Consider the following 26509-nt stretch of genomic DNA (forward strand, 5'->3'; position numbering starts at 1 on the left):
TGCTTTATGCAATGAGGACAGGAAGAATGAGGGCGTGGGGGAGGGGGGGGGGCACAATAGATCAGGAAGCCCCCGGGGGAAAAGCCACGCCTGTAAACACTGTTCCTAAACGAGTGTCGGATGGAGGAGGAGCATGCAAGGCGTTCCACTCGGGGCGGATTTCAGCGCCCCCACCTGGGAAACGTCGGCATTTCAAACCAGTTAGTGAAGGAAAAGCCGGCGTTGGAAGAGGGGGGAGCGCCAGGTGTTAGAAGTCAGAGCGGAGGATTAGTACCAGTAGGGGGGGGGCGGTTTACCTGAGTGCTGTGGCCTGGGGGGGATGGGAGGGCAGAGCGTTTTGCCAACAGCATCAGAGAAGGAACCAAAGCCCTCTTTGACGCTGTCGAGGCTCCAGCTACTGGGCGTGGCTCTCACTTTTGGGGGGGGGAACGACAGAAACATCACAGGTCACTCAGCGGGCGACGGGATTGGAGGGAAGGACACGGATCGGTCCTCATCAATAGGACAGCTTAACGACGGAATCGTTTAACGTCGACTCGGTTTCCCAACAAACAAACGACGTTTATCCCAGCTTTTCTATGAGAGGCGGGGCACACCCCGGAAGTGTCGCCAGGGCATCGCCAAACAAAGTCTCGGCCAAATTGATCAATCAATTGGGGTCTTCGGTGCCTTTAGCATTAGCTTTAGCGTCGAGCTGTTCTTCCCACCCGTTTCTCGTCAGGCTTCGTTTCCCTTCTGAACCTTCCTTCGTAGGCCGCAGATTATTTCCACGCATTAATGTTTTTATTGTTCTCCTTCCCACAAACAGCAGCGTCCTCAAACCTCACGGGCAGGGAGTCGACCTCGAGGTCAAAGCGGTGGCTGGAAGCGCCGTGGGAGGCGTTTTAAAGCTCGCATCGAGACGCACGCATGAAAACGAAATAATGAGTTCACATTTTCATTTGTCTGCTTGATTTCTCTGGAAAAAGAAAATTTCAACGCGTTTCATCAGTTTCTCAAAGCAGCTTTCTTCTTCTTCTCCTTCTTCTTTTTTTGCTGTTGTTTTTGGAGATGAACAGAAAAATAAGAGAAATAATTATGCTGAGCGATAATTATTCGCTTTTTTAAAATGCACTTTTGAATGTTTAGATCTACTCACTAAGTGATTTAGAAAGTCTCGTCGCACATAAATAAAGTTAAGAGTCGACAGCGCGACGGTGTTTGTCATGATTTCACATTCCAGACTGATGATGAAACGACGCCGCGTTCCCCCCCCCGTCAGCTATGGCGCCTCTCCTTCATTGTCGTGCGCAGAACGGCGTGATCTCGCCGTGTGGTGGCGGCGCGAGTCGGAGGGAGGGGTGAGGGTTGGCGTGGGAGTCACGAGGAAGGAGTCGGTTCGAAACGCGTCTTCATTTCTCCCCTTTATTTATTTCCAAGCACCTCCTTACTGATGTTTGCTTTTTCCTCCTGGTGGCTGAAGGCTGTGTGTGTGTGTGTGTGTGTCCATTTGGAGGCGTTCCCTGAAGCAGGTGTGTGAAAACAGATGCGTTGAGTCACACACACACACACACGCACACACACACACACACACGGACAAACGGCCGACACGGCATCGATCGCATGTTGAATAAATGCTCTTTCTAAATTAAAGGCAGCGTTCCAAATACTAAATGTACTAAAGGAAAACTTCAGAAGGATAAACGTTTTACCTTTGTCTGGCGCCGACAGGTTGGGATCACTCCTCGGTAACGTGGCGTCGCCGATCTGATGAGGAGGAACTCTCTGCGTGAAGAAGAAGAGGGAGGTGAAAATTAAGAAAGAAGAAGAAGAAGGAAGGAGACAGAAGTCCACAATGCGTGTGTAAGTGCGTGTGCGTGTGCGTGTGCGTGTGCGTGTGCGTGTGCGTGTGCGTGTGCGTGTGCGTGTGCGTGTGCGTGTGCGTGCGCTAACCTGCGCGGGGTCCAGAGCGTTGGGGAAGATGGCGCTGACCGGTCGCTCCCGTGGAGACAGACAGGCGTTCTCTCTGGAATGCTTGTGTTTCTCTGCCATCTGAGGAGAACCTGCAAGAGATGATGTCATATATTACAACACACACACACACGCACACACACACACGCATGCACGCACGCACACGGCGGCGGTTAGACTCACCTCTGGCGCTGGAGGGGGCGGAGCTAGTCACGTTGGGTGAGGCGGAATGGTTGGAGCTGAGGCTCGAGGTAGACGGGCTGGGCTGGAGGCGGGACAACAACAACGAGAACACAAACACAAACACAAACACAAACACATCATCGGCGAACATGAGAATCCAAGCCTGGAAACATTCAGAGCGAAATCCGCACAAAAACAAAGAGCGACGAACATTATTCTACGCCTCAAACTTCGGGTTAGCGCTCGAACTTTTCTTGGCGAGGAGCTCCGACTTTGTGGAGACGGAGCCTGTTGCCTGGCAACCCCACAGCGACGGCAGGAGTGAGCAAAATGGCTGCCGCTGCAGAGATGAGACGTTCATCTCATCGGCAGACCCGATAAGCGCGTTCCCAAACGGCGAGGGCGTATCAGGAGGTTATCAGTTCATTGATTACGGCGCCCGACGAAAAGAACACGTAATAATAATAATAATAATAATAGTTTTAGTTTCTGGGTCAAAAAGCATGAAACAGACGGATGGAAATCCTCATCTGAGACAAATCCCACGGCCAACGAGTCCCGAGGCTCCAGCTGTAACCATGGGAACGGAAACACCAACACCAAAATGCAGCCCTTGAGTTCTCGTCTCTGTTGCCGTGCAGACGTGGAAGCGTTTGCACCGTCCTCTTCCTCACGGCGAATAACAGCCATGTAGCCTTTAGCTCGCTTCACGCTAACTGTGTGAAATATGGCAGCATTTAATATATTAAATAATATACGCATAATAACGGGATTTTATGGGAGGATGGGAAAGGCCTGAGGCCTGATGGAATATCGGAATTCCTATATTTGCTGGTTGTTAATCTTTTTTTAAAGAGCTAGTTTTACAAAACGTTAGCTTAAACTGTATGGCTCCAGGAGGTGGGGGGGGGGGGGGCGTTTTACGGCGTAACACGCATCCGTTCCAGTCGTCAGAGTCAAAACAATATCCTAATCGGTTCGGGGGGGGGGTGGGGGTTACCTGCATGTTGAACACTTCATCCGAACTCTCCGACTGCCCGGTGATGTTGCTGACTTCGTTGGAGGCCTGAGACGACAGCGAGGAAGAGGAGTAGCGGTTCACCGCGGGGTAGCTGAGGAGGCTGAGAGAGAGAGGGAGACGGAGGGAGGGAGACGGAGGGAGGGAGACGGTCACCATGGCGTCGGGCCGACGGCGCGAGCGTCACTCGCTCCGGAGGTTTTCACTCACCGGAAATTCATCAGGGAGGCGCACGGAGGGTGGAGAGAGAGAGAGAGAGAGAGAGAGAGAGGGAGAGAGAGGAAATGCCAGATTGAGGAAGATAATCAATAAAAAAAAAAAAATCTGAGGCATTTAGGAAAGATCAGAAGGTTAAGGTCGCACCTCCGCCTGGCCACGCCTCTGCCGCTGTCCGGGCTGATGATGTTGGGCACGGAGTTCCTGCAGGTCCTCGGACTCCCGTTGGTGAAGTGCACGGGACTGGCGCGAACGTATCCCGGAAACTCCTGGGATTATTTGAGGAGGAAGGGGGGGGCACACACGCAGGATTAAGGCTCAGCGATGGCCCCCCCTTTGAGGTGGCGTCCCGTCCGCCGGGTTTACCTGGATGCCCAGACTGGACTTCATCAGGTGGAACTGGTCCACCAGCTTCTTGTGGAGGGGCCTCATGTCTTGGGGGACGAACTTCTCGTGCACGGTGAGGCCGTACTCCAGAATGTGCGCCTGCGAAAAGTCAAAATCCGATTAGCAACTCTGGATAGAAAAAAAATAAATTAAAACTTCAACATCTGAGCCGTTGAGCTTAAAGACAAACAGATTTAACAGCCCAGTGGATGAAACGGGAACAGCAACAAGGGCCGCTTTTCCAAGGTCTCTCCGAGGTCGGGGCTATTTTTATCTCTCATTACGAACCTGCTCGAACATGAGTTCCCTCAGCCGGGCGATCTTCTCGCCGTCCTCCGGGTGATTCATGATGTAGTCCTTCGCGAAGAAGGCCTGCGCCGAGACAAAACGCCGAACATCTGTTATACGCACACACCGGGAGCCGGAGGCGGCGGGCTTCCCGCGCCGCAGCTAGCCGGATCCCCCGCTGGCCCGACGCAGTCAATTAGAATCCGGAAGTTTCTGTTCGGTCCTTAAAAGACGGATAAATACACAAACAGAGCGAACAGATGGACGGGGGGGGGGACGCTCTGTTCAAGGGCCGGAGTAAAGACGGGAAAAAAAAACATCGGCATTCCGGTTGTTTTTTCTCGCACTTTTTAGGTATAGCACACGTTTATTATTCCCTTTTCCCGGAAGTTTCTTCAAGGAAAAAGAAGCAGCAACGTTTGAACGATGGACGGAGGTCCGACCGAACGGCATCGGATTACAGAAAATCCGTCCCCGTCTCGTCGGTGTAGACAAAGCGAGGAGCAGACGACGGAGACGCCTCGTAATCCCCGCTTCCACGCCGGGAGGAAAAGGTAAAGAGGGGGGGGGGGGGGGGGGTGAGCAGGATTTCTCTCCCAAAGACGCGGCTGTTTGGCTCCGAAGAGACGGACGCCATCCGACGAGGATCCTTATTCCTCCGGACGGACGCGATGCACAGATGTAGAACAGATGAAATTATGCCGCTCTTTACATTTGATGTGGCGTAAAGTACGTCTGCAGGGGGAGGGGGGGGGGGTGCACCGCCTTCAGCAGGGAGAGAATAGGCAGGAAAAATAATCAATAATCTCCTCCCAATGATGGGAGTGAGGCCTCGCCGCGGAATGGCTCCGTTAATCATTGGAAAAGTCCAATTAGAGACGGAACGCCGAGGGGAGGGGCCATAAATCAGACGGCATTCCCCTCCAGGAAAGCAAAGCAATAAATCGGAATATTAATAACGACAATTTCTCCTTCATTTGTAGCCGAGCAAACCTCGGCGGCCGTCAATCGGCATCACGGCGGAAAATTCATAGATTTACGGGGCACAAAAACGTGATACTCCGGGAAGAGAAATAGCCCCGCCTCCATCCACCTGCGCCCGGAACGCTTCCGACCGACCCCAGGAAAAAGGAGCCGCTTGTTTTATTCATGCGTTCGTACAAACGGGAACGCGTGGAGGAAAGTTCAGGAAATAATTCCCCGTCATTCCTGAAACGCAGCGGCCGTAAGCAGGGGGGGGGGGGGGCGCCGCTCCTCGGTGACCCCCCCCCTCTCATTCAAGTACCCTACAAACCGTAAGAGAGTACCTCAGCCAGAGGCGCGCACGCACGCACACACACACATGCACCTTCACACACGCGGTCCCGGTGGATGAGAGCGGTTGCTATGCAACAGAGCAGAAGTCTCAGAGCCGGGGTTTTTTTTGTTTACCGAACGGCCAAACATCTTCCGGAGATCTCTGGGCGTCCTGCTCTCTGATTGGTCTGAAAGTCGTGCTCGACCGTCATCGTCCAATCAGCCGTGAGACTGAGCGTATCTTAAAACTTCGCTGCAGAGAACGAACGCCATCCTCTCATCCATTATTAACCATCCGTCTGTTAATCGGCAGGCCGTCCGTCCGTCCGTCCGTCCGTCCTCCACAACCCATCCCCGCATTACCCTTTCATCTTCTTTCACCCGTGTCACTTCGGGTTCATCCCTTCATTCCCATCCATCCAGATCAGTTAAGCCTCCGCGCCCGCCATCCGTCTGCTCCTCCTCCTCCTCCTCCTCCTCCCACCTTCATGCATCATTACGCGATCCATATGTCCGTCCGTCCGTCCGTACCTCTTGGTAGCGGGCCAGCCCGCCGTTGACGGCGGCGTCGATGACCCCGTTGAGACACATGGTGAGGGGGTTGATGTTCTGCATCTGCCGGCTCTGACACTGAGTGATCAACGTGCGCAGCTGCAAGTTCTTGTTCTCGATCACCTCGATGGCGTTCTCCAGCGGGCTCACCTCCACCTGGGAGAGAGGGGGGGCGGGAAGCTTTTGATGGGATTTGTGTCGCTGGAAACTGGTTTGAAACACGACGGCGGCCTTTCCAGAGCCGAGATCATGATTCAAATTCAAATTCAATCAATCGAAATGATCTAAATGGATCAAAGGGACTAAAATAAAACGTGTCCGATACGCGTAGAGGTCATTATTGTTGCTCATGGTAACCAATCGGGTCGATCCATCCACACTCACCAGCTCTCTCTTGTCCACCTCAAACCAGCGGGAGATACCCGGAAGGCTCTGGACCAGGGTCAGGGTCGTCCTCTCCACCCAGAGGCTCTGCAGCGACACGCACGCACGCACGCACACACACACACACACACACACACACACACACACACACAACTGTAGGTGTAGGTCAGGTGTCACATCCCATACCCCGTGTCATCATTCACGCTCCGCCATTTACTCCATCAGCCGATATGTTTGTCAATACGCCAGAACGCCCACAAGGTCACCCCGGCGGGCACGCCGCGGCGCTCGCTGCTGTAAACGCTCCGGGACCAGAGGGGGATGGGAAGTGAGCGTCGTGAGCATCTTGACTCGCCCGCCGGACTTCTCAGGATGCTTTTTTTTTTTTTATAAATAAGAAAAACAACCGGTAAGGTGGTAGCATCCGCTAATTAGCCGAGGCCCTTTGGGAATCACATAATTGCGCTCTATTGATTTCGAGGGTCCTTCTTGCCCTGACCCTGATCCTCGAGAGCGCCGGTTGAGACGGAAGCGTCTCGCTCAAGGAGACTCCGGCAGAGAAGCGGAGCGCCGACATCGATCCTGCATCCTCCCGGTAGAAGACGGATCCGACTCGCTACACAACCCCGCCGCCCTCCATTGATTTCCTGCATTTCTTTTTAAGGCCAAGAAACCCACCTGAACACATCTCGGGCGGGGGGGGCAGGAAGTTGAAAGGAAACACCACAAACATCCTTATTGACCTTTCTGCTAACCGTCTTTTATCCGCCGATGGAAACGTCTTCGTTGCGTTTTGCAAACTTTCCTCTTATTTTTTTTACTCGAGCCGACGGAGCCAAATTCCAGCTGCGGCATATTTCCACCATGCAGAAGTGATCTTAATGTGTTACCGGGAGGGGGGGGGGGGGGGATCAGCAGCAGCGATAGAAATGCGACGGTTTAATTTGATCAAGTAGCTTTTGATGGAACCGAGATTAGCGCGTTTGAAGTGTTTAATCAGCGTGGAATAAAACAAAGACATGTCGCAAGGGTCAGAGGTCGGGAAAGGCTGATGAGAAAAGCGGAATGATCCTTTTAAACCCTAACATATTCAGGGAAAAGGCTTTCCCCTGCATGCAGATTCTTCTGATTGAGGAAACACGAGATTAATCGGCTCGTTTTGTACGAACGTAATTCCAGATTTCTTTGAGCCCTTTTCTCCTCAGCCGGTGTTTATTTATTGTGTTGCAGCTGCTATTTTTTTTTTTTTAAGTTAAAGCTTGTCAAAGAACATGAGAATTGATATTTCCTTGCGTGTTTAATATAAATACAAACTACACACTCACGTACAATTAGATCTGGAACACGAGCCTGCAGGATCTTCATTAGAAGTTAGTGTAAAATAGAAGTTAAAGATGAGCTCCTTTTATACTTCAACAAATTCTGAGAGTAAAAAAGGGATGAATGAAACTTTAAAATGCGTAGGCGTTTGCGTGTCGTATGTCCCCCCCCCCTGTGGGTTTCCCGTACCTTGAACTCGTTCTCCTTGTCTTTGGTGCCCTTGTGAAAGGGCCGGTCGTATCGGAACCTCCAGATGTGATTGAACTTGTAGAAGCTTTTGATGTTGTCGGGCACGCCGTCTCTCTGCAGCACATCCTGACTCTCCGGGATGGGGGTTACGGCATAGATCTGCAGGTCTGGGAGCACCGGAAGTTAAGGAAAGGGGAAAAGCGTGCCGGTGGGGACGGGGAGACCTGCACGTCTTTGCAGCCGTCATTCATCGACGCGACGGCCTAACTCAAAAAGGATAAGGCTCGTTTAAATCAGCCGCACTGCGCTCGTGTCATCATCCATCTTTTGGCGCCGTCGCATCATAAGACGGATGACGGGAGCCCGTCTTTGACCGATGTTTGATTTTCTGCTAATAGAATCCGCTGATTTCCCGTCGGGCGCCAAGCAAACAGCCACAAATCAGGAGGAAGGGCAGCCGGGATGCGCCTGACAGACGAGGAGTCGGGGTAAAAAAAAACAGACAAAGATGCTCTTCTCTGATTGCGACGCATGGCGGGTGGGGGGGGGGGGGGGATGTCGGGAGGGTTGAGCCGCTAAATGAGCTGAAACTGGAAATGGGAGGATTTGGCCCCGAGGAAATTGGGTTTGGCCAAATGTATATTCACGTATATCGTATTACTGCGTACTACAAATAAAGTTAGGACGCCACAGAGAGTGTTTTCCTCTAAACGGGCCTTCGGTGACGACGAAAATCTGTGAGAAAGTAATTCCAGGTAATTTGTGAAAATGTGAATCCTCCGTGTATACGTTTGTGTTTTTAAGCGCTTCCGCTCTTAAAGCTCCGCCCCCCCCCCCCCCCCCCCCAGCCGAGCCGAGGATACACTGCGCGTCCGCCTGGTAGATGGTCTGGTCGGGCTGGTTGACGTGCTGCATGGCGATGGCGTGGGGGAACTCGTTGAGCATCCGCTGCTGGAAAGCCTCCAGCCTCTCGTAGTCGTGGCCGCGGCACACAAACTCCTTGTTCTGCAGACGGAGAGAGAGAGAGAGAGAGAGAGAGAGGGAGGGAGCATGACAGCGTGGGGTTAGCGTGACATCTAGTGGTCGCACCACCTAACTGCAGCCTCGGCCTGTTACTGGAGCTGACACGGACTCTGATCCTTCTAAAGTCCATTTCCTGCACGTCTGACATTCCCATCAAAAGCATCTTTTGTCCTATTTTTGCTCGAGTTCGTTCGTTCGCTCATGAGGTTCTTTACCCGCAAGAAGAACGGGAACTTCTTCCCATAGAAGCCCACTCTGAAGAATTCCGGCTCTAGCCTCTGCTGGTCCATGATCTTGTCGTAGAGAGACGCCTCCATCATCTGGGAATGGGACGCGAGGTCAGCGCCGGATACTCCCCCCCGGGTCTCCGGCGCGACGGCAGCGAAACGCCGATAACTCACCCTCATCTTGCTCAAGTTCCTGTAGTCGTAGTACGACTCGTACTGGTCGGCCAGCTCTCTGCACAGGATGATGCCGTTCTCCCAACACTGGAGACATCAAACACACCGATCGATCGACACGTTCGGAGGCACCCGGAGAAGAAACTTCAAGGCTGGAAAAATGGTGCTATGCCGCAGGCTCCCCACTAGGGGGCAGTGGTGGGGGATTTATAATCGAGCCTCTACTTGCGGCTCCCTGCCTCCGTCCAACGAGGAGATTTCATTTCGATCGATACCTCGACGCCCGCCGGGCTTCGTTATAGAAACCGCCGCGCGCACGCCGCGAGGCTGAAGCTCACCTTCCCCCGGTCGAAGTTCTGGACGATGGTGAGGTGCAGGAACTCTTTCCTTTGCCACTCGCTCTGCATGGGGTAGTTGAGGAACTCCCTGAGGGGCCTGTCGGACCACTCCAGCAGCTCGTCGTACAGCAGCAGGGTGTAGGACGCCTCTGCGGCACACGGGGGGGGACCAGACGTGGCGTGAGAGCAACCGAAGCGTGCGTGCGCCCCCCCCACGCCGTGCCGAGTGTACCTGTGTAGTTCTGCGCCTTCAGGTGCAAGTCGTACAGTTTGTGGATGTAGCGGATGTACATCTCCTCTTTGTTCAACTCCGTCTTGTAGAAGTTCTGGAAGGAGTTGGACGGACGGACGCCGGGTGTGAAAGAGACAGAGATGAAAATGAGGACAACATTCCTGACAGAGACGGATTGTTTCGCGGTAGATTTGGGCGGTGGACTCCTGATCCGCCGGCCCACGCTCTCCCCAGGTGCGAGGACAGATGGCTGCAGTTATTCTAAGGAAGCGCCGGTGGAAGATTTACATCCGAGCGAAAAAAAGAATTTATATTCTAAAAGAGAGACTAAAAATGTTTCCTGGGTCGACACAAAACTACGAAAGAAAGATAGCGTTGTGTTTAACAGCCATTTAGGAAATCAGTAAATCAGTTTTAAAACCCAAGCCTGTGATTGGTCGACTGCCACTCACCAATAAACTGACGGTACAGCCGATCTTTTTCCCGTCCACCTCTCCCAGCTTCATACAATCCCTGCGGCAAAACCGTCGCATGAGCCTCGGCGAGAAAGTGGCGAAAGAGGCGGTTACTCCCCGCTTTGTGGGCGTGGCTTCTGGTTCCTCACCTGTAGTCCAGCAGCCGCTCCATCAAGCGGGTGACGGTGGCGATGAGGGAGATGCCGCTCTCCCTCCAGGTCTCCCTCTCGATCTTCTTCAGCAGGCTGGAGGACAAAAGACGGAGAGATGAAGACAACGGGCGAAGGGGGTGGGGGGTGGAACATGGAAGGCAGAAAGGTAGTAGCCTTTAGCACACGCTAACCCCCCCCCCGACGCAGAGATGACAAAGAGAGAACAAAGAGGAGAGCGTCTTACCTCGGATACGGACCAAACAGAGGAATTCTACTCCAGACGGGAAGCGAAGGCGGAATAAATTAAGATTAATACGATTAATGTTAGGAGAGACACACACACACACACACACACACACACACACACAGGTTAGTGGAGTTAGTAGGAGGAAAGTACGTTAAAGTAAACAACCAGGTCAGAACAATTAATTAAGACAAAATGTAACCATCATAATTAGAATATTCAGTCTAGTTTGATCGGGGGGAGGGACTTAATATCGAATAAAACCGATTCTATTTATATAACATATGGAGGGATACGTTTTATGACAATGAAATACAAAACAGAGAAGAACACAATAATCTTCCAACGCTACAGTTTGAGTCAGATAAAAAGACAAACAAACAAATAAACAACCACACACACAGTAAAGCATGAAGGAGGAGGAGGAGGAGGAGGAGGAAGATGAAGGTGAGAGGAGCCGGACACCGATCACTTACCTGCTCATTATTGCTTTATCAATACAACACAGACTCGGCGACAGAAAGAAAAAACTTTATTTAAAAAGCCAAAGTGAGACGACAGCGACCCGGATGAATGCTAATATTTAACATTCCCTACATTTAGGGATGAAGATCAGCTTTCAGCCGAGGGGATTTCAACGAGGAGGAGGAGGCGGAGGTCGGCGTCGCTCCTCCTCCTCCTCCCCCTCCTCTTCCTCCTCCTCTTCCTCCTCCTACTCACATGCTGTTGAAGAGCTCCCGGTACGTCTCGTCTCCTTTGCCGTCCGACATCAGGCTGTCCAGCTTGTCGATCAGCTTGGCCTCCACCTGAGAGGACATTTAGAACCACGAGCTGGAATTCTGCGTTCAGGTGCTTTTTTTTGTGCGTGTGTGTGAACGAGCTGCGGGCTAACTAGCGCCTAGAATCATCACCTGCTTGAAATTCCCGCTGCGCCTCTGCTCCCAGTCCATCATGTCGTGGAAGATGGGGATCATGACGTTCCGGAGGTCGGGCTGAGGCACCAGCGTCACCTCCAGGAAGGGGCCGATCATCGCCGGGATGAAGTTCAGCTTGTGCTCCCCTGGAGGGAAGACGGAGACGCTGACGGCGGTTCGGCTCGTCTTTGATCCCGCGCGCATCGGGTTTCCTCGTCTTACCTAAATTCTGCCACATGCTGAAGATCTCGCATCCCATCATCACCCTCATGTCTCCATACCTGCACGGTCAGATTCACAGCAGGAAGTCACCTGTTGCACATCCGGTTCGAGCTTTCATGAGACCGCGTGCGGCTAAACGCTCGCGGCTAACAGGCGGCGCTCACTTTTCCAGCGTCTTCTTCCTCTTGGAGGGAGAGAAGGATTCCAGCTGAAGACAGGGCTGGTTGATAAATATCACGGACAAGTAGAAGTACAAGTCCCACACCTGGAAACGAAAGCAGAAACGGCACGCCGTCAAAGATCCTCCCCCCCCTCCCCGTGCTACCTCACCACGCCGCCGCCGGCGTTCCCATCCGGAGCTCGGCTTTCACCTACCTTGAAGTCAAACTTGTCATTGAGGAAGTTTTTCCTCAAGGCGTCGGAAAGGTAGAGGACTGTCGTGATGATGACGCTGAAGCAGAGGGAGAGAGAGAGAGGAGGAGGAGGAGGAGGAGGAAGAGGAGGTGAGTTGTTCACCCCGAAGCAGCCTTCCCGGTTGTGCTTCCGGTCTTTCCCAAATCGGACTCATTTATTGCAGCCGTACTTGTTTGTGACCAAACGCATGACGGTCCAGTCTTTGGGGAACATCTCTGGTCGGATCAGGATCCGGAACACGGTGAAGATCTGGAGGAGGAAGTCCTGAAACACAGGGAGGGGCTTGTTTAGCCCCTCCCTGAACGACCCCCCCCCCCCCCCCCCCCCATCTATCATTGCAGCCGTCTCACCCTCAGGCTGTCTTTGCTGCTGAAGGCCTGCAGCAGCTTCTGATAGTGTCTGTCGCTCATCTGCCGCAGGAGCGCCAGCAGACACGCCACAAACTCCCCCTGATTGGACGACACGGAGACGGGGTGGGGGGGTCAGAGTCAGTTTCATCGTTGCCGTGCGGCCGGGACCGTCAGGTCTATTAACACTTATAATTACTTTCACACATTTTCATTAAATCCCAAAACAATTGACCCTGGTATGCACACACACACACACACACACACACACACACGCACACACACACACACACGTACGGTGACGTCCTGGAACTGGAGTCTCATGTTGGGCCCGGCAGGCTGCGGCCGGTTGCTGATTTCCAGGATGGTCCTCAACAAAACTCCCAGCATGCTCTCGACAATTAGCTCCACCTCCTCCGAGGCGACGGGCTCCTGAACAGCGGAGAGAACTTCCAGGAAACTGCAGCACCGTGATGTCATTCAAGCATGCAACGTGTGGGTTTCACCACTAGGGGTCTCCTGAATTAAAATGCAGTTTTCCCGACGGTTACCGTCGGGTTGCTCGCCGCCGTCCCGTTCTCCTCCCTCCTGATGAGCGACAGCATGCTGGTGAGGATGCGGGCGCACATGACCAGGTCCCTCTGCTCCTGCATGTGGGTCTGCAGGACCCGCAGAACCACCGGCAACAGGATGCAGCGGGATTCTGATCGGACACGCGAGAAAACTCTGGTTCCACTTCCTGTTTGTTCCTAATCTGCATTCCTACTCCCATTTGCTCCCGAATTCGCCGACCGCTCACCTGGGTTGATATAAAGCTGGCTCTCCGCCGTCTTGGCAATGCACTGGAGCTTGACGCCGTCCAGGGGGCACTCTGATTGGACGACGGGCGGCAGGCTGCCCAGCGTCTCCCTGACAAAGCCGGCCACCTCCCGCACCGCGAAGATCTTCAGCAGCTCGCCGTAAACCTCCGGAAACGTCCGCAGGAACACGGCCTGGGAAGGACCGGGAAGGACTTTCACGCTTCCAACGGGATTTAAAAAGACGGACATGTCCCCCCCCCCCCCCCCCCTAAAAGAAGTCCCGGAGAAACGAAACGCCGGCGCTCACCTGCGTTTGCGCGACGGCGCCGGCGCCGGTGCCTTTACTCTCCTGCGACAGGAAGAAGCGGATGGACATGAAGAGCTCGTGGATGCAGACGCGGAACTCCTCCTCGTTCTGGCCCCCCGTGGCCAATGAGAAGAGCCGGCGAGACTGGACGATGTACTTGAAGATGTACTCGCTGGCCTGGAGGAGAGAGAGAGAGAACGGCCGGCGTTCACCGTTACCGTGGACGATTGTTTGTTTGTTTGCGTTCCCGGATGCGCCCGGGCCGATCGCCTCACCTTCAGCACCTGCTGGATGTGGTCCTGATGCTCGGCGTCGACGATGCGGTCCACGTACCACTTCAGGACTTTGATCAGGTCCCTGGAGGACGCACGCACACACACGCACGCGCACACACACACACGCACACACACACACATGTCAACATCGCAGATCGTGACGTCTCGACGCGTTTATTAAACACAGACGAGTCGAGAGTAAAATATAATTTTACGCTCTCCCTCCTCCAGGGGGCGCCATGGGCATTTCATTCACACGCACCTCGCAGGCTTCTTCTTCCCCCCCCCACCCGACACAGATCACTATTACTAAAGAGAAGCCTGCCTGTAGGACAACGCGCCGGCGAAGTGGCTCTCGATGTAGGTGTCCATGACGGGCTTGAAGTGCTGGAACTTGCTGTCCTGGAGGAGGTTGATGATGTGGACCTGGAAGTAAACACACGACAACCTCGTGTTACCCGCTAGAACCCCCCCGAGGGAGAAGAGGAAAGGGAAAGCACAAGGAGCCGGACCCTCTCACCAGCGAATCGAACACCTTGAGCCCGTACCGCTGAGCGCTCTCGTCCAGGATGCCGAAGAGCGTGTCCAGCGTGTCTTGCAGGAACTGCAAACCGAAGAGAAGGAGAGCCTGAGTTCCTGAAGCGCGGCGACCGCAACGAAAAAGGAAGGTCCGTAGTACAAATCCCAGCGGCGCGGAGCCCCCCCTCCCACCTTGACGATCTCCGATCCGTCGATCTCCTTCAGCTTGGAGAGGCTGTCGTTGATCCTTTCGGGGTGGGTTCGCCACTTCAGCAGGTCCAGCATGTCGCCTAAAAAAAAAAGATGGAGGCGTTAGAGCGGCAGCACAGGCTACAAAAAAATAGTGCCCGTAGCTCCTCCCATCGATTTAATTCATTGATCTTTCTTCTGTCTTTTACGCAGCATTTAACCGGCTGGTTAGCCTCTCGCCGGTTCTAGCTTTACCGTTCTGCGGTTAGCCTCTCGCCGGTTCTAGCTTTACCGTTCTGCGGTTAGCCCCTCGCCGGTTCTAGCTTTACCGTTCTGTGGTAAGCCTCTCGCCGGTTCTAGCTTTACCGTTCTGCGGTTAGCCCCCCGCCGGTTCTAGCTTTACCGTTCTGCGGTTAGCCCCTCGCCGGTTCTAGCTTTACCGTTCTGCGGTTAGCCCCTCGCCGGTTCTAGCTTTACCGTTCTGCGGTAAGCCTCTCGCCGGTTCTAGCTTTACCGTTCTGCGGTTAGCCCCTCGCCGGTTCTAGCTTTACCGTTCTGCAGTTAGCCCCTCGCCGGTTCTAGGCTTACCGTTCTGCGTTAGCTTGGTGGAGCACAGGAAGCTGGCGATCCAGAAGGACTCCTTGGCGCCCTTCAGGGTCTGGTTGTTGGCGGGGAGGTTGGCCTTGGAGAACGGCAGCCTGAGGTACCGCGAGCAGTCGGCCAGGCTGGCGTTCTCCTCACACTGGGGGGGGGGAGAAGAGGCACAATTTAGAGGACTTCTTTATTTACCGTTTGTTTCACATCGAGCCGTGATGAACGCCTGAGGCCACGCCGGCTCTGAAGTCGCCACCCGGTTTGGACCGATTCCACCGAGTCTATTTCGAGCCTGAGGGGAACTTTAGCGACTTCCTCGTTATGGTGGCCTGGCAGGACTAAATCTAAACTGCTGAACAAAATAAATCCCGGTGCATTCTGGTCGCCAGGCCCCGAATAAAACCCCGGACGCACTCCGGGCTTCTCCGCGGCCGCCACGGAGGCCTGACGTTTCTGCAGACACCCTTTGGCTGCAGCCGAGGGAAAGCGTGCACCCTGCAATTATCATCGGGAATTACACCCAAGACGCTCTCGCAGCAGCGTCTTTCCACAGAAACTTTGAGACTCCTCTCGATGCCGCGTGGCTGGGAACGCTGGGAACGCTGGAGCGTCAGCCCGGAATGATGTGGGCCGGTTGCAGCCCGGAACGCCAAACAGCGTGATAACAGGACGAGAGCCGATGAGTCACAGAATCATATACAGCATGTAATCCCGTCCAGGGGTAGCCATGGCAACACCAGTGGGAAGCCAAACAGTGGGTTAAGGGTTCCTTTAAGGGAACCTTAACCTACCTTTTTAATGTAGGTTGAATTAAGACTGGATGCCGGGTGGAATAAGATGAATATTTAGTGCAGAAAACGAGGAACGCAGCCAATTCCCTGGGCTCCGGCGCCGTGTAATTATTACCTTGTGGATAATGAGCTCGTGGTTGCCATCTGGCAGAGTCCTGCCATCCTCCTGCATCAGAGGGACAAAGGAGTAGCCAAACAGTTTCTTCTCTCCCTTGTCTTTCGCTGTCAAACAAGAACACAGGGACGTGACGCTGCGATCCGAAACGTACCGGAAAGACAAAGCGGGGAGGTCGGATCATGAAACCGGCCGCGCAAACCGCAAAAAACAAAAAAACAATCTGTGATCGATTCTAAAGGCTCCGAGCCGGTAAGAGGAAAACCTGAAATCAAACGCACGCAACGAGCGGCGCGCCTTCGCAAGCAGCCGATGGCGGACGAAGCGGGCGCCTGTGTTTGGTTTTTAAAAGATCTGGGCCTGATTAGAAGGAAGCGTTTAATACAACTAATTATTGTTCAGGTTGCAAACACTGGACCCCCCACTGAGGAGATTAACAATCACCAGAATGAAAGAATAAAAGTATATCTGTAGGAATTAGCTGTGCGGTTGGCAGTCATTCCTCACGCCTAATGGCGTTTCTTCAGGCGGGTCGTCCCCGGGTTTGAGGAGCCCTAATAGTGCGTCTCTTCATTAACAGGCCGTCCTTCAGCAGCAACGTGAGCAACGGCAGCCATAATAATGTGCATGTGCTGCAGGCAGATAGCCGGCCTCCCAGAGCGGCCGGAAAAAAGCACTCTAATATCTGCAACTCCAGGAGAAGCTGAGCGAGAGAGAAAGCGCTATTTCGTCCAGAGTTAAAGTTTCGTCTCATTAGGAGGCGGGACGACGGACAAACTGCTCTCATTAAGAGAATGCTTAAAGGCGCGGGCATCGTCTGGGGGGGGCGGAGGGTAGGCAGCACTTATTTTATGTTCCTGTCCCCCTGCAGAGTAACATCTATTCAAATTACCTGGATTATAATCTGAAGAGAAAAGCAGTTTAAAAATAAACGCATAAACACCTGGAATAAGTCTTCCTTAAAAATATATATTTAAAAAAAAAGGTACTACACCCAGTAGTTCATTGACTTACTGGAGCAGTGCCGGAACTCGAAGCGGACGTGCGAGCCCCGGAACATGTCCACCGGAATGGGCAGCTTGATCTGCTCCGCCCAGCGGGGGCTGTTGTTGTGGTACAGCACCAAGGAGTGGTACCCGTCGGACCCCGGCTCTCCGGAGCCGGCGGCCACGTGAGCCTAAACACAAAGCAGGAAGGAAGCGAAGAAAGAAAGAAAGACCAGGATGTGAAGACGGGAAATGAGAGGCCGAGATAAATCACATGCGTCCTGACGGCCAATGAGGTGAGAGCGACGCGGTTTACACGAGGGCGTTTACGCGCGTCACGGCCTGCCGCCGCCGCCGCCGCTAGCGGGTTGTCGTTGAGTCTATTTCCTGTTCGAGGCCGGCAGGAAACCACAGAGACAGACTCGTCACGGAGACACGCTGGGGGGGACGCTCAACTGGGTCAGCCATATTTAAATGAAGAGTTGGGCTCCGAAAATAAGGACAGAGACACGGTGGCGTCCTCCAGAGGGACGCGTTTAACGAGATAATCAATGATCGAGATCCAAACCCGCCGTTCACCTTGAGGATCTGTCCGTCGACATCCAGAGCGCACACGGTGATCTCGACGTTCCGGGCTACGCTCTTCCCACCTTTCTCAAACTCGCCTTTCTCCAGGGTGACGTAAAGGTCGTTCCTCATCTCTCCTGCGGGAACAGGAGGGGAAAGGGAGGGGGCGAGGCATTGATTATGCATACGGCCGCGCATTATTAATGAGCGCGGATGCCTGGCGATAATTCTCAGGGTAACGCTTTCCTGACGGGGATGGACATTAATAACATTTAATGATGGTGAAACGTGGAATATCCACTGGGAGGAAATATCGATGTTCTTCTACACAAGTCCGTTGTACAAGTACACAAGAAAAAACATCCCGTCTCTCTCCGCCTTTCAGAAAACGTTTCCCGTGAAGCAAAGTTCAGATTTTAGGTCAATCATGATGTCATAGCAGGCTTTGCACCGCCTCCAGGGAAGAGACCGGCTCCGCCCACACACGCTGAAGCAAAGCCCAAGACACACCCACTTCTGAATCCAAAATAAATCCAAACTGTAACCATGGAAACAGAAAAGATAAAACGTCAAAGTAACAATCGGCAAATGGATTAGCGTGCTAACAGGCCGTTAGCCGGGGAAACGAGCCGAGTGTTTGTCATTAAAAACAAGCGCCTGCTCCCGTAACTTCAGACCGCCGCCGCCATCTGCCAAAACGCCAAAGTGAAAATAATCCCAGGAAGCCGAATTACGGACCCGGTTTTGTTCGGAGCGCAGCTGAATCCACAACGGCCGGGTGAGGAAGACGTTCCCTTCCTGCTGCAGGGGAAGTCGAAGTGGAACGGAACGCCGCGTTCCTCCGCAGCCGGCTGCGGTCGGACACGTCGTAAAGCAGATTCCCTACGCAGCCTTAGGAGGCGTGTGCGTCCGCGCGTCCCCGTCTCTGGAATCAGCATGGCTTTTAACAACGGTAACCATGGCGACGTGTGCGCTCGCTTCGCACAGAGGACAGGAAGGCATCGGACGCACACGCAGGGATCTCGGTGTGTGGCGAGGAAATGATGGATGACGTCGACGACACAGATCCAGAAAAGACATCAAATAAACGAGATACAGATTCCTGTCAGCCCAAAGGCAGGACGGGGGGGACGGGGGGGGGACGGGCTCGGCGCCGAGGGCTCGTCCTCAGACGAAGACAAAGAACCTGGAAGACCAGACACAACCTCGCCTCCCGTGTGCTTCCTTTCCACGCACATACGTAAATGCTTTCCACATTTCACCAAGTGACGGAGGACGCGTTGCCACGGCAACCGGACTCCACACAGCGAAAGCCCGAGGGTCGCCCACGATGGCCTGTGTAATTACAGTTATCTGAGGGACGCCTATCTCCCCGAAGCAGCCGTTTCATCTCTTCTGAGGACACTCTTAGGTGGAATTCAAATATCTCTCTCGCGCGACAGGAGGAGGGGGGGGGGGGGTCGCAAAGTGTTTCCATGGCAGCCGCAGCCCATAACACAACGAAGGTCAAAGCTGTCGATGCAGAAGAGAGAAGAAACGTATCCAGTTGTCTTCATGCCCCCCCCCCCCCCCTCGATGACATCATAAAGGCCCTGCTTGTGTTTGCCGTCTCACCCGGCATGATGACGTCAGAGAAGCCCAGCTTCCTGGTGATGGACACCCCCCGGGTGAAGAGGACCATGTACTCCCGTCTCAGCTGCTCTATGTCTCCGTGGAGGAGCTGGAGCGCCACCGCCAGACCTGACGGACATGGAATCACAGGAAGGCGGAACGTTTAAATACCGGACTCTCCTCCGAATGTCACAGACACCCTTTTTACAAGACATGATATTTGTAAAAGGCCTCCAGTATAAGTAAGTGGGACAATCCGTTTGGGTTTTCTGGGTGTCCGGATCGCTCTAAATGTTTTAATGGGACCTAAATTACACCAAGATCCATCTTCAGATTTGTAATCAACAAGATCCGTCCCGCAGTTTGTCGGTAATCCCGCTAACAAACAGACCAACAGAACCTCCTTGGCGGAGCTAATCAATAACTTTATGCAATAACGCTTAAATTGTTGGCGGCGAGCAATTAAAAGCAAAACGAATCTACTTGACATCCGTGTGCGTCAAGCCCTTCCCGATCCACAGGGAGCGTGTCGGAGGCGGGACGACGAGGGTTATTATTATTATTATTATTATTATTATTGGGAATGACTTTAAAAGACATTCCTGATTTTAAGATATCCGATTTTGCATTTGCAGTCATGGAGCCTGAAGGGTGAAATAATTCACACCGTCAGCGGCGCGTTTAATCACACGGCGGGCTTTGTAATAAATGGAGCGAGAACCCATTGGGTGCGAGAGGGATGTTTCTGTGTGTGTGTGTGTGTTCTATCTGAAGCTAATCTCGCTTGCCTTTGGCATTCAAACACACACACACACACACACACAGGCGGTAAAAGCCACCGTAGGGCAACAATTAGACGCAGCAGCTTCATCGCCAGTCGGCCTACCGCTGACTCCGCCCCCCCACTCAGATCCCAAACCCAACAACACACAAAAAGAGTGTATTAGGATCCGACAGACGGGCGGCGTGAAGCCGAATATCCATCCTCATTATCTTAAAATTAAAAAGGTCACCTCTCTCTTTTTGCAGTGAAGGAATCGCTCGCAGTAAATGTCACAATTTAATAATAACAATTCCCACTTGTTGCATCCGACGGCCGAGCCATCATTCTCAATTTGCAAAGATAAAGCTGTAGGTAATCAATAAATAAAAAGTATAAGAGCTGCATCTTTACATCGTTTGAAGTTTAGACATCAAAGCGAGACGTAAATTGACAGCAACTCTTTAAGAAAGCAGGAAGTAAAAGACGCCAAAAACAAAAACAAAGGACGGCGTGCGCTGTAATCTGATTTAAGACGTTCTTACCGGTGTTGGATCCCGACAGGTTGTACCTGGAATTAGCCTTCTTGATGATGTTCTCGTGGATCTGGGACCACTCGCTCTCGGCGTTACACCTGGGAACACATCCGGATGCAGAGTTTTCCCGCACTGGAGCAATTGTTGAAATATCGCCTACCGAGCAGCGTGGCTCAGTATTTGGCAGGAAGGACTCACGCGTAAACTTTGAGCAGGTGGTCGTCCTTGGAGTCGGCGGTGAGGAGGTCGGCGATGCTGACGACGGCGCAGCCGAACGGCCTCCTGTACTGCACGCTGCACAGGTTCTTCTTCTCGCCGGCTCCCATTCTCCCTGCGGACCCAAATACACGGCGAGTCAGAGCGGCGCTGCTCCGAAAGCACGTAGCGCTCAGCGGCGCAAAGACGGAGACGCGGCTCCCACCTATCCTCACGATGTGCACGACGATGTAGACGTCTTTCCGTAGATCGCTGCTCCCCAAATCCTGACGAGATGGGAAAACACTTGAGAACGGGATTCGGCGAACAAGCTACGCCTCGCTGGCGCTCCCAACTCACCACAAATAGCGTGCACTGTCTTTCCGTCTTTTCCGGCGACTTGGGCAAGCCGCTCTTGTTCAGCTTAACGAAAAACCTTTCGCTGCGGGAGAGGAGAGAGGAGGAAAGAACAGTCAAAGAAGCTCGAACTGCCGAACCAAATCAACCAACGGAGAACGACGGCATCGTGTCCGATGACAACCACGCCTTGTTCCTCTGATGGCTTGAGCCACCGTTAGCAAAAATGGCGGCCATAAAAAAAACGTACATTCTGTCACAACGCCCGGCTGCTTGTGACAACCAGGGCCGGCATGTTAGAGAAAGGTCATTTGTCATTTAAAAGAGTGAAATATTAAACTAGATGCACTCGAGCTAACGGCGAGACCGCTACATGCTAACACCTTGCTCTGTGGAAATAATTCGCATTTTATTGTGTCTTCTGCATCTATCCGTGTTTATAAGTTGCACTTTACGGACTTCAACCGTCTCGGAATAACAACGCTGGCCTCAAACGCCCCGCGCCCGCCTCTCCGTGTAGGCGGGAAAATTACGCCGAGCCCAAAACAGAGAGGATGGAAACGCATCGCGTTTTCATTCTCTCTGTACTTCACCCCTTCTCTCGCTTTCTCTATCTCGTGCGCACGGTCCGACAGCGGCGGCGGAGGATTCCTGCTGGGCCGCCCCCCCCGCCGTCCCGTTTCATCCTGGCTAGCCGAGCTAAGGGCTAATCCAGTTGGGTGACTTTCACAGTCCGCCGATAAGCAGACGGAAATCCTTGTAACGCACCAACGTCTGACGATGAGCCAAGTCTCTGGAACGGCTAGCGGGCGCACGCTAACGGCACAACCCATCAGAACACACCGAAACAGATCTCGTGCAACTCGAGTTCACGCAGCTACGATGGATTAGCATGTTTTATAACAGTCTGAGCCACTAAAAGCTCCTTTTCACAAGCTTAGAACTCGCCGCGGACGTGCAAATAGAGTCCCGCCCCTCCCACTGTAATGCAGCGTTTGGTATGTAGGACAGTGGGCGCTCATGTTTAAATTAATTAAGCTCCCGATTATTAATTATGCAAATGCTTGTGACTTTTCCTACATCAGTAAAGTTTATCCTTTTTTCCAGCCGAGAGCCGGTTTGATTTTCGACGCCCTCGTTCCTCATTAGCTCCACGCGACTTTCCGGGCCATTTATCCGGCCATATGGCGACGGATTCCGACACATCCGGCGTTAGGTTTGCGCATATATTCCCACACTCTAATTAGAGGTTTATTGTTGAAGCCCCAACTGCCAATTAGCAGCCACTCCTGCAAACACAGACGCACACAGCCTCTCGCCAGCCTTCCCCCCGCCGCCGCGTCGCCGACCCTCCTCCTCGCAGCTGCAGCGTGTTGATCATCCGAGCGAAGAGGACCAGCGTCCCCCCCGATGGGACCTTATCTCCTTCTATCACCACTCACATTAACATAACGTGAATGGACGACTCTCCTCCCCACGCGGCGCCCGTCGTTTCTGTCTCATCATATACACGGTTGCGTTGGGAGCCGCGCGATCGCCGGACGGAGGACGGATAGCGTGATAAATCCTGGTGAAATCAACTCCCACTGCTGAAAACAATCACAATCTACCCTAAAGTAATGGCTATTTATAGAACAAACGCTGCACAGATAGGATTCAAACCAGGAACCTTCTTTTCTGTGAGGCGACAGCGCTAACCACGACGCCACCATGCCGCCCTCAGACGAACATGCGGATGCAAAAAAAAAAAGACACACGTCCAATCATCCGTGGGCGAAAACAGAGTGAAGGGTCTTCACATTGTTGCCAGGAATATTTGAGCTGGAACACAACGGACCGGAACACCGTGTGTGTGTGTGTGTGTGTGTGTGTGTGTGTGTGTGTGTGTGTGTGGCATGCTGAAGAGACAGACAAGGAGCTTGTACTGGACACAAAGAAGCTGCCATGATGCACTGGGGCTGCTGGTGTTGGCATGGTACTGAGGCAACGGGTTGGACCCCCCATCTGGTCTCTGGCAAACACACACACACACACACACACACACACACACACAAGAGAAACCAGCAAGCACGGAGGGAAGCATCGGAATGGCTCAGCGCCAAAGGCTCTCGTGTGAACGTGTGCGATCAGAGAGCGAGAGACAACATTGGCAAGCTGCCATTGTTTGAGATTTTCCTCGAAAGACGGATCCGCTCGGGCGCAAGCGGCGAAGGCCTCGGATCGGATCGGATCGCCTTCGCCCTGCAGAACGGGCGGAATCAGCTGGTCGAGGAAAAGCAAGACCAACGTTTCATCTGCTCCTTTCATAACCTGCTCGATTTCAGAAACCTCCAGGATCAGAACATTAAAGAGATCATCGCCTTACCTGAGTGGCTTGTTCTCCCGTCCGTCATAGATGTGGAAGAATACCTCTAGCTCCTCCCCCAGGTTGGCGCTCATCAGGCTCTTCATGTGGACGAACAGGTGATGGGTGCTGACGGGCATCGGGGTCTCCTTCTTACGGTGCCGATGCTCCATCTGCAGAGGGGAGGAGAGGAGAAGAGAGGAGAGGAGGAGCATCAGCACCAATTCCCATTCCGATTTTTAAATTTAGCGGTTGCGGTTTATAATCAGGTGCGTTCGACAGTCCGGAAACTATGGTTCATCAATAGGATTGTTTCATGTCGGAACACTTTGATTACGGGATTGGAAGGGTTTGGATTTGGAAATGTTTTAACTAATGTTCTAACTAATCCATAAGCGCCAAATCCTATAAGATCATAAAATGCAGGATAAAATGCCATTAAAATGCAGTTAATACCAGGAAAAGAGACGACATGGGGATGCAGCTCTGTTAATACCGGTTAATCACATCTGAGAGGCGCTTTATTTACGGCTGATTTACAGAGTCAATGTTGAATAACGAGGGAGGAGGAGCTTCTGGAAGTCCACGCGGTAAATAAACGACAAAAAAAAGCATCAATAAAGTCTCAGAATCAGATGCAGCCGCTCAAACGTGTCCTGCAACTCTGTTTATGAACGCATCGTCCTAATCTGCTGTCTCACACACACACACGCGCACAACACACACACACGCGGCACCAGATGGCTGGTAGAGTCGCTGCCAAATTGTGCTCCACATTCACTTCTGTAAAGGGAAGGAACGTGATGAGGAGGGCGGCAGCGGGATGACGAAGGGTAGCCAGCGGACAGCTAGCTTAGCGTATCAGTATTTCTAAAAAAAAATTAAAATAAAAGGGTGATAAACAAGCAATTCCTTTAAAAATGCAAGAAAACGATGAAGCGCTCAATCTTCAGAGGAGATCGTTTCGTCAGATGCCGGAAGACCAACAGGAGAGAACTTCCTGCATATTTCCATTTGAATCCATGAATTCAAACTTTATTGTTTTTGCCTTCTCTCCATCCTCCCTTCTTTAACATGACGTAGAAGGTACACAAAAATGTTCCCACGCAACATTCCCGCACTGTTTCATCACACACACACACACACACACACACAGTAATCCCCATCTCAGTGTAATTAAGCCACAAGGCAGCAGCCGCACCAGAGGAAAACAAGGAAGCTCCTCTCAGACACAGACCTGAGAGAAAATGCTGCAGTAATTTGTGCTCGGTGTGACGGACTGTTGTGCGTTTGTGCGGCTGGATGACAGGGGTGAATGGCGGTTCCTTTATCCCGCCTCGGCGTGGGACAATGGCGGTCATTTGCTCGATTTTTGTACGGCTACGCCTGCTTTTGTTTTGCCCGATAAAAAAAAACAACAACAACAGAAGGATTAAGAGCTTCAATTACCCCTGGAAAGCTAAAGCCGCCACTGTGTGTGTGTGTGTGTGATACAGTTTTCCCCTGCATTGTATCAGGGCAGAGAAGTGGTTGCCACGGTAACAGCGGTTGGGACTTGAAGAAGCTGGGAAGAGGCAAGAAGCAAAGAAGGAGCGGACTGGAGACATTCCGCCGTTTGGGAACCCTCGCTCTTCCGAAAAGAGGGCTGGTTCGAGAGGTACCGGGGGGTGGGGGGGTGGGGGGGTGGGGGGGCGCACTCACCAGTCTGTAGAGCTCTGTGACGCTGATTTCATCCGGGTCCACCATGCTGAACTCCCGCCTGGGGACCAGGTCCAAGCCGAGCTGCCTGGAAAACAAATTCACGCGTTAGAAGATAGAACGAGGGAAGCCCGATTTAAGGCTCGTGCGATTCCAGGTGTCGTCCGACGTTCCCGCACAGAGAAGGGAAAGCTTGATTGATTTTTTCTTTATGAGGCTCATCCTGCAGAAGCTAACGTGTTCATACAGACGGCGCGTTGGGAGAAAGTCGGACGTGCAGGATTTCTAAATGGGATGCTGGTACTCTTAGCATGCCGTTGGGGTTCGTTTGGCGCCGGGAGGTGGGTGAGAGAGCGAGGTTGGGATCGGTTCAGGCAGCAGGGAAAGAGAGAGAAAGGGAATGATGATGGGGTTTCATGAACTTTCAGCATCTTGTTGTATCTTTCTTTATTAAAGGCACCAAAGATAATCTGCATTACTGCAGTATTACTGCAGTATTACTGCAGCAAGAGCACGACTTGCAAAAGAAATGATCCCGCCTGAATGTTCCCTGCGATGGATCTTTGCTCTTTGAACAAAGCCTCTAGTGGATTCCATGAAAGGTAGCGGGAATTGAATCGGGGGCAGAAAAATCAATCAAAATTCTAGTCGCAAAGTTAAATCGAATGACGTGAAAAACAACACAGAAATATTCCTTTGAGCCGAAACGACAAAAACTCTCCCAGAGGACACAATTAGACATTTAGAAAGAAAGGTCGTCCTCCTCGTCCTCCTCTTCCTCCGCTTCCTCGGCTACTCACTCGTTGCCCCAGTCGAGTCTCGCCGTGATGTGCTGCTTCACGTCCCTCATGCGGTCGTGGGTGAGGTGGCCGACCAACACCTGCCTCCTCAGGTCCAGGATCTCATTCATCACGTGCCAAAGTCTGTGGAACAGATCCCCCTCGTTCTTCTGCGGAAGGAGGAAGCGGCGGGAAAGGAAAGGAACTTGAGAGTCAGCTGGAAGAACGGAAGACCAATGTAGCTGGGAAGAATTTGTTAGCCTTAGCATCCTGCTGCTCTGTGCAGCCCTTTGATCCGTCCGCATTCTTCAGATGAATTTAATCAGCATGCAACCAATCAATCCAGCTAACGAGCGTCCAATAGTAGGCAGCCGTTCCTCACCACATACAGCCGCTTCCACATGGCGCCCCAGTCCCGTAACGTCGACGTCATCTCCGTGATGACGGAGTCCTCAACCGGGATGACCGTCTCAAATTGCCTACAAAGACACGAACCAGGAGTTTAAGCGTAAAACCCGAACATCCAACGCATCCAACGCCTCCGTCGCTCCAGCAGGAACA

At 52.8% G+C, this 26509-nt stretch overlaps 1 protein-coding gene across 1 annotated transcript in view; it reads right to left on the minus strand.

Annotated features, from left to right (window-relative positions):
- Positions 1-61: 61 nt before the first annotated feature.
- Positions 62-26509, minus strand: part of dock4b (dedicator of cytokinesis 4b) — a 38916-nt gene continuing 12468 nt past the window's right edge. The window contains exons 7-53 of the mRNA XM_068755542.1: positions 26331-26427; positions 25970-26118; positions 25173-25257; positions 23493-23644; positions 21131-21212; positions 20997-21057; positions 20774-20906; positions 20585-20673; positions 19283-19408; positions 17681-17805; positions 17130-17292; positions 16116-16222; positions 15204-15357; positions 14619-14716; positions 14428-14511; positions 14233-14333; positions 13908-13989; positions 13633-13809; positions 13325-13517; positions 13077-13228; positions 12823-12957; positions 12529-12627; positions 12348-12442; positions 12140-12215; positions 11929-12029; positions 11765-11823; positions 11540-11688; positions 11349-11434; positions 10382-10477; positions 10230-10290; positions 9778-9871; positions 9546-9694; positions 9208-9294; positions 9022-9126; positions 8647-8788; positions 7784-7950; positions 6275-6361; positions 5870-6046; positions 4043-4126; positions 3734-3853; positions 3515-3636; positions 3134-3245; positions 2134-2215; positions 1933-2042; positions 1692-1764; positions 297-413; positions 62-174 (exon numbers count right to left, since the gene is read on the minus strand). Coding sequence (XP_068611643.1) covers positions 62-174; positions 297-413; positions 1692-1764; positions 1933-2042; positions 2134-2215; positions 3134-3245; positions 3515-3636; positions 3734-3853; positions 4043-4126; positions 5870-6046; positions 6275-6361; positions 7784-7950; positions 8647-8788; positions 9022-9126; positions 9208-9294; positions 9546-9694; positions 9778-9871; positions 10230-10290; positions 10382-10477; positions 11349-11434; positions 11540-11688; positions 11765-11823; positions 11929-12029; positions 12140-12215; positions 12348-12442; positions 12529-12627; positions 12823-12957; positions 13077-13228; positions 13325-13517; positions 13633-13809; positions 13908-13989; positions 14233-14333; positions 14428-14511; positions 14619-14716; positions 15204-15357; positions 16116-16222; positions 17130-17292; positions 17681-17805; positions 19283-19408; positions 20585-20673; positions 20774-20906; positions 20997-21057; positions 21131-21212; positions 23493-23644; positions 25173-25257; positions 25970-26118; positions 26331-26427 — 5308 coding nt within the window. The remainder of the gene's footprint in view (positions 175-296; positions 414-1691; positions 1765-1932; positions 2043-2133; positions 2216-3133; positions 3246-3514; positions 3637-3733; positions 3854-4042; positions 4127-5869; positions 6047-6274; positions 6362-7783; positions 7951-8646; positions 8789-9021; positions 9127-9207; positions 9295-9545; positions 9695-9777; positions 9872-10229; positions 10291-10381; positions 10478-11348; positions 11435-11539; positions 11689-11764; positions 11824-11928; positions 12030-12139; positions 12216-12347; positions 12443-12528; positions 12628-12822; positions 12958-13076; positions 13229-13324; positions 13518-13632; positions 13810-13907; positions 13990-14232; positions 14334-14427; positions 14512-14618; positions 14717-15203; positions 15358-16115; positions 16223-17129; positions 17293-17680; positions 17806-19282; positions 19409-20584; positions 20674-20773; positions 20907-20996; positions 21058-21130; positions 21213-23492; positions 23645-25172; positions 25258-25969; positions 26119-26330; positions 26428-26509) is intronic.

The sequence above is a fragment of the Brachionichthys hirsutus genome, chromosome 22 (genome assembly GCF_040956055.1).
Source record: "Brachionichthys hirsutus isolate HB-005 chromosome 22, CSIRO-AGI_Bhir_v1, whole genome shotgun sequence".
Taxonomy (NCBI): domain Eukaryota; kingdom Metazoa; phylum Chordata; class Actinopteri; order Lophiiformes; family Brachionichthyidae; genus Brachionichthys; species Brachionichthys hirsutus.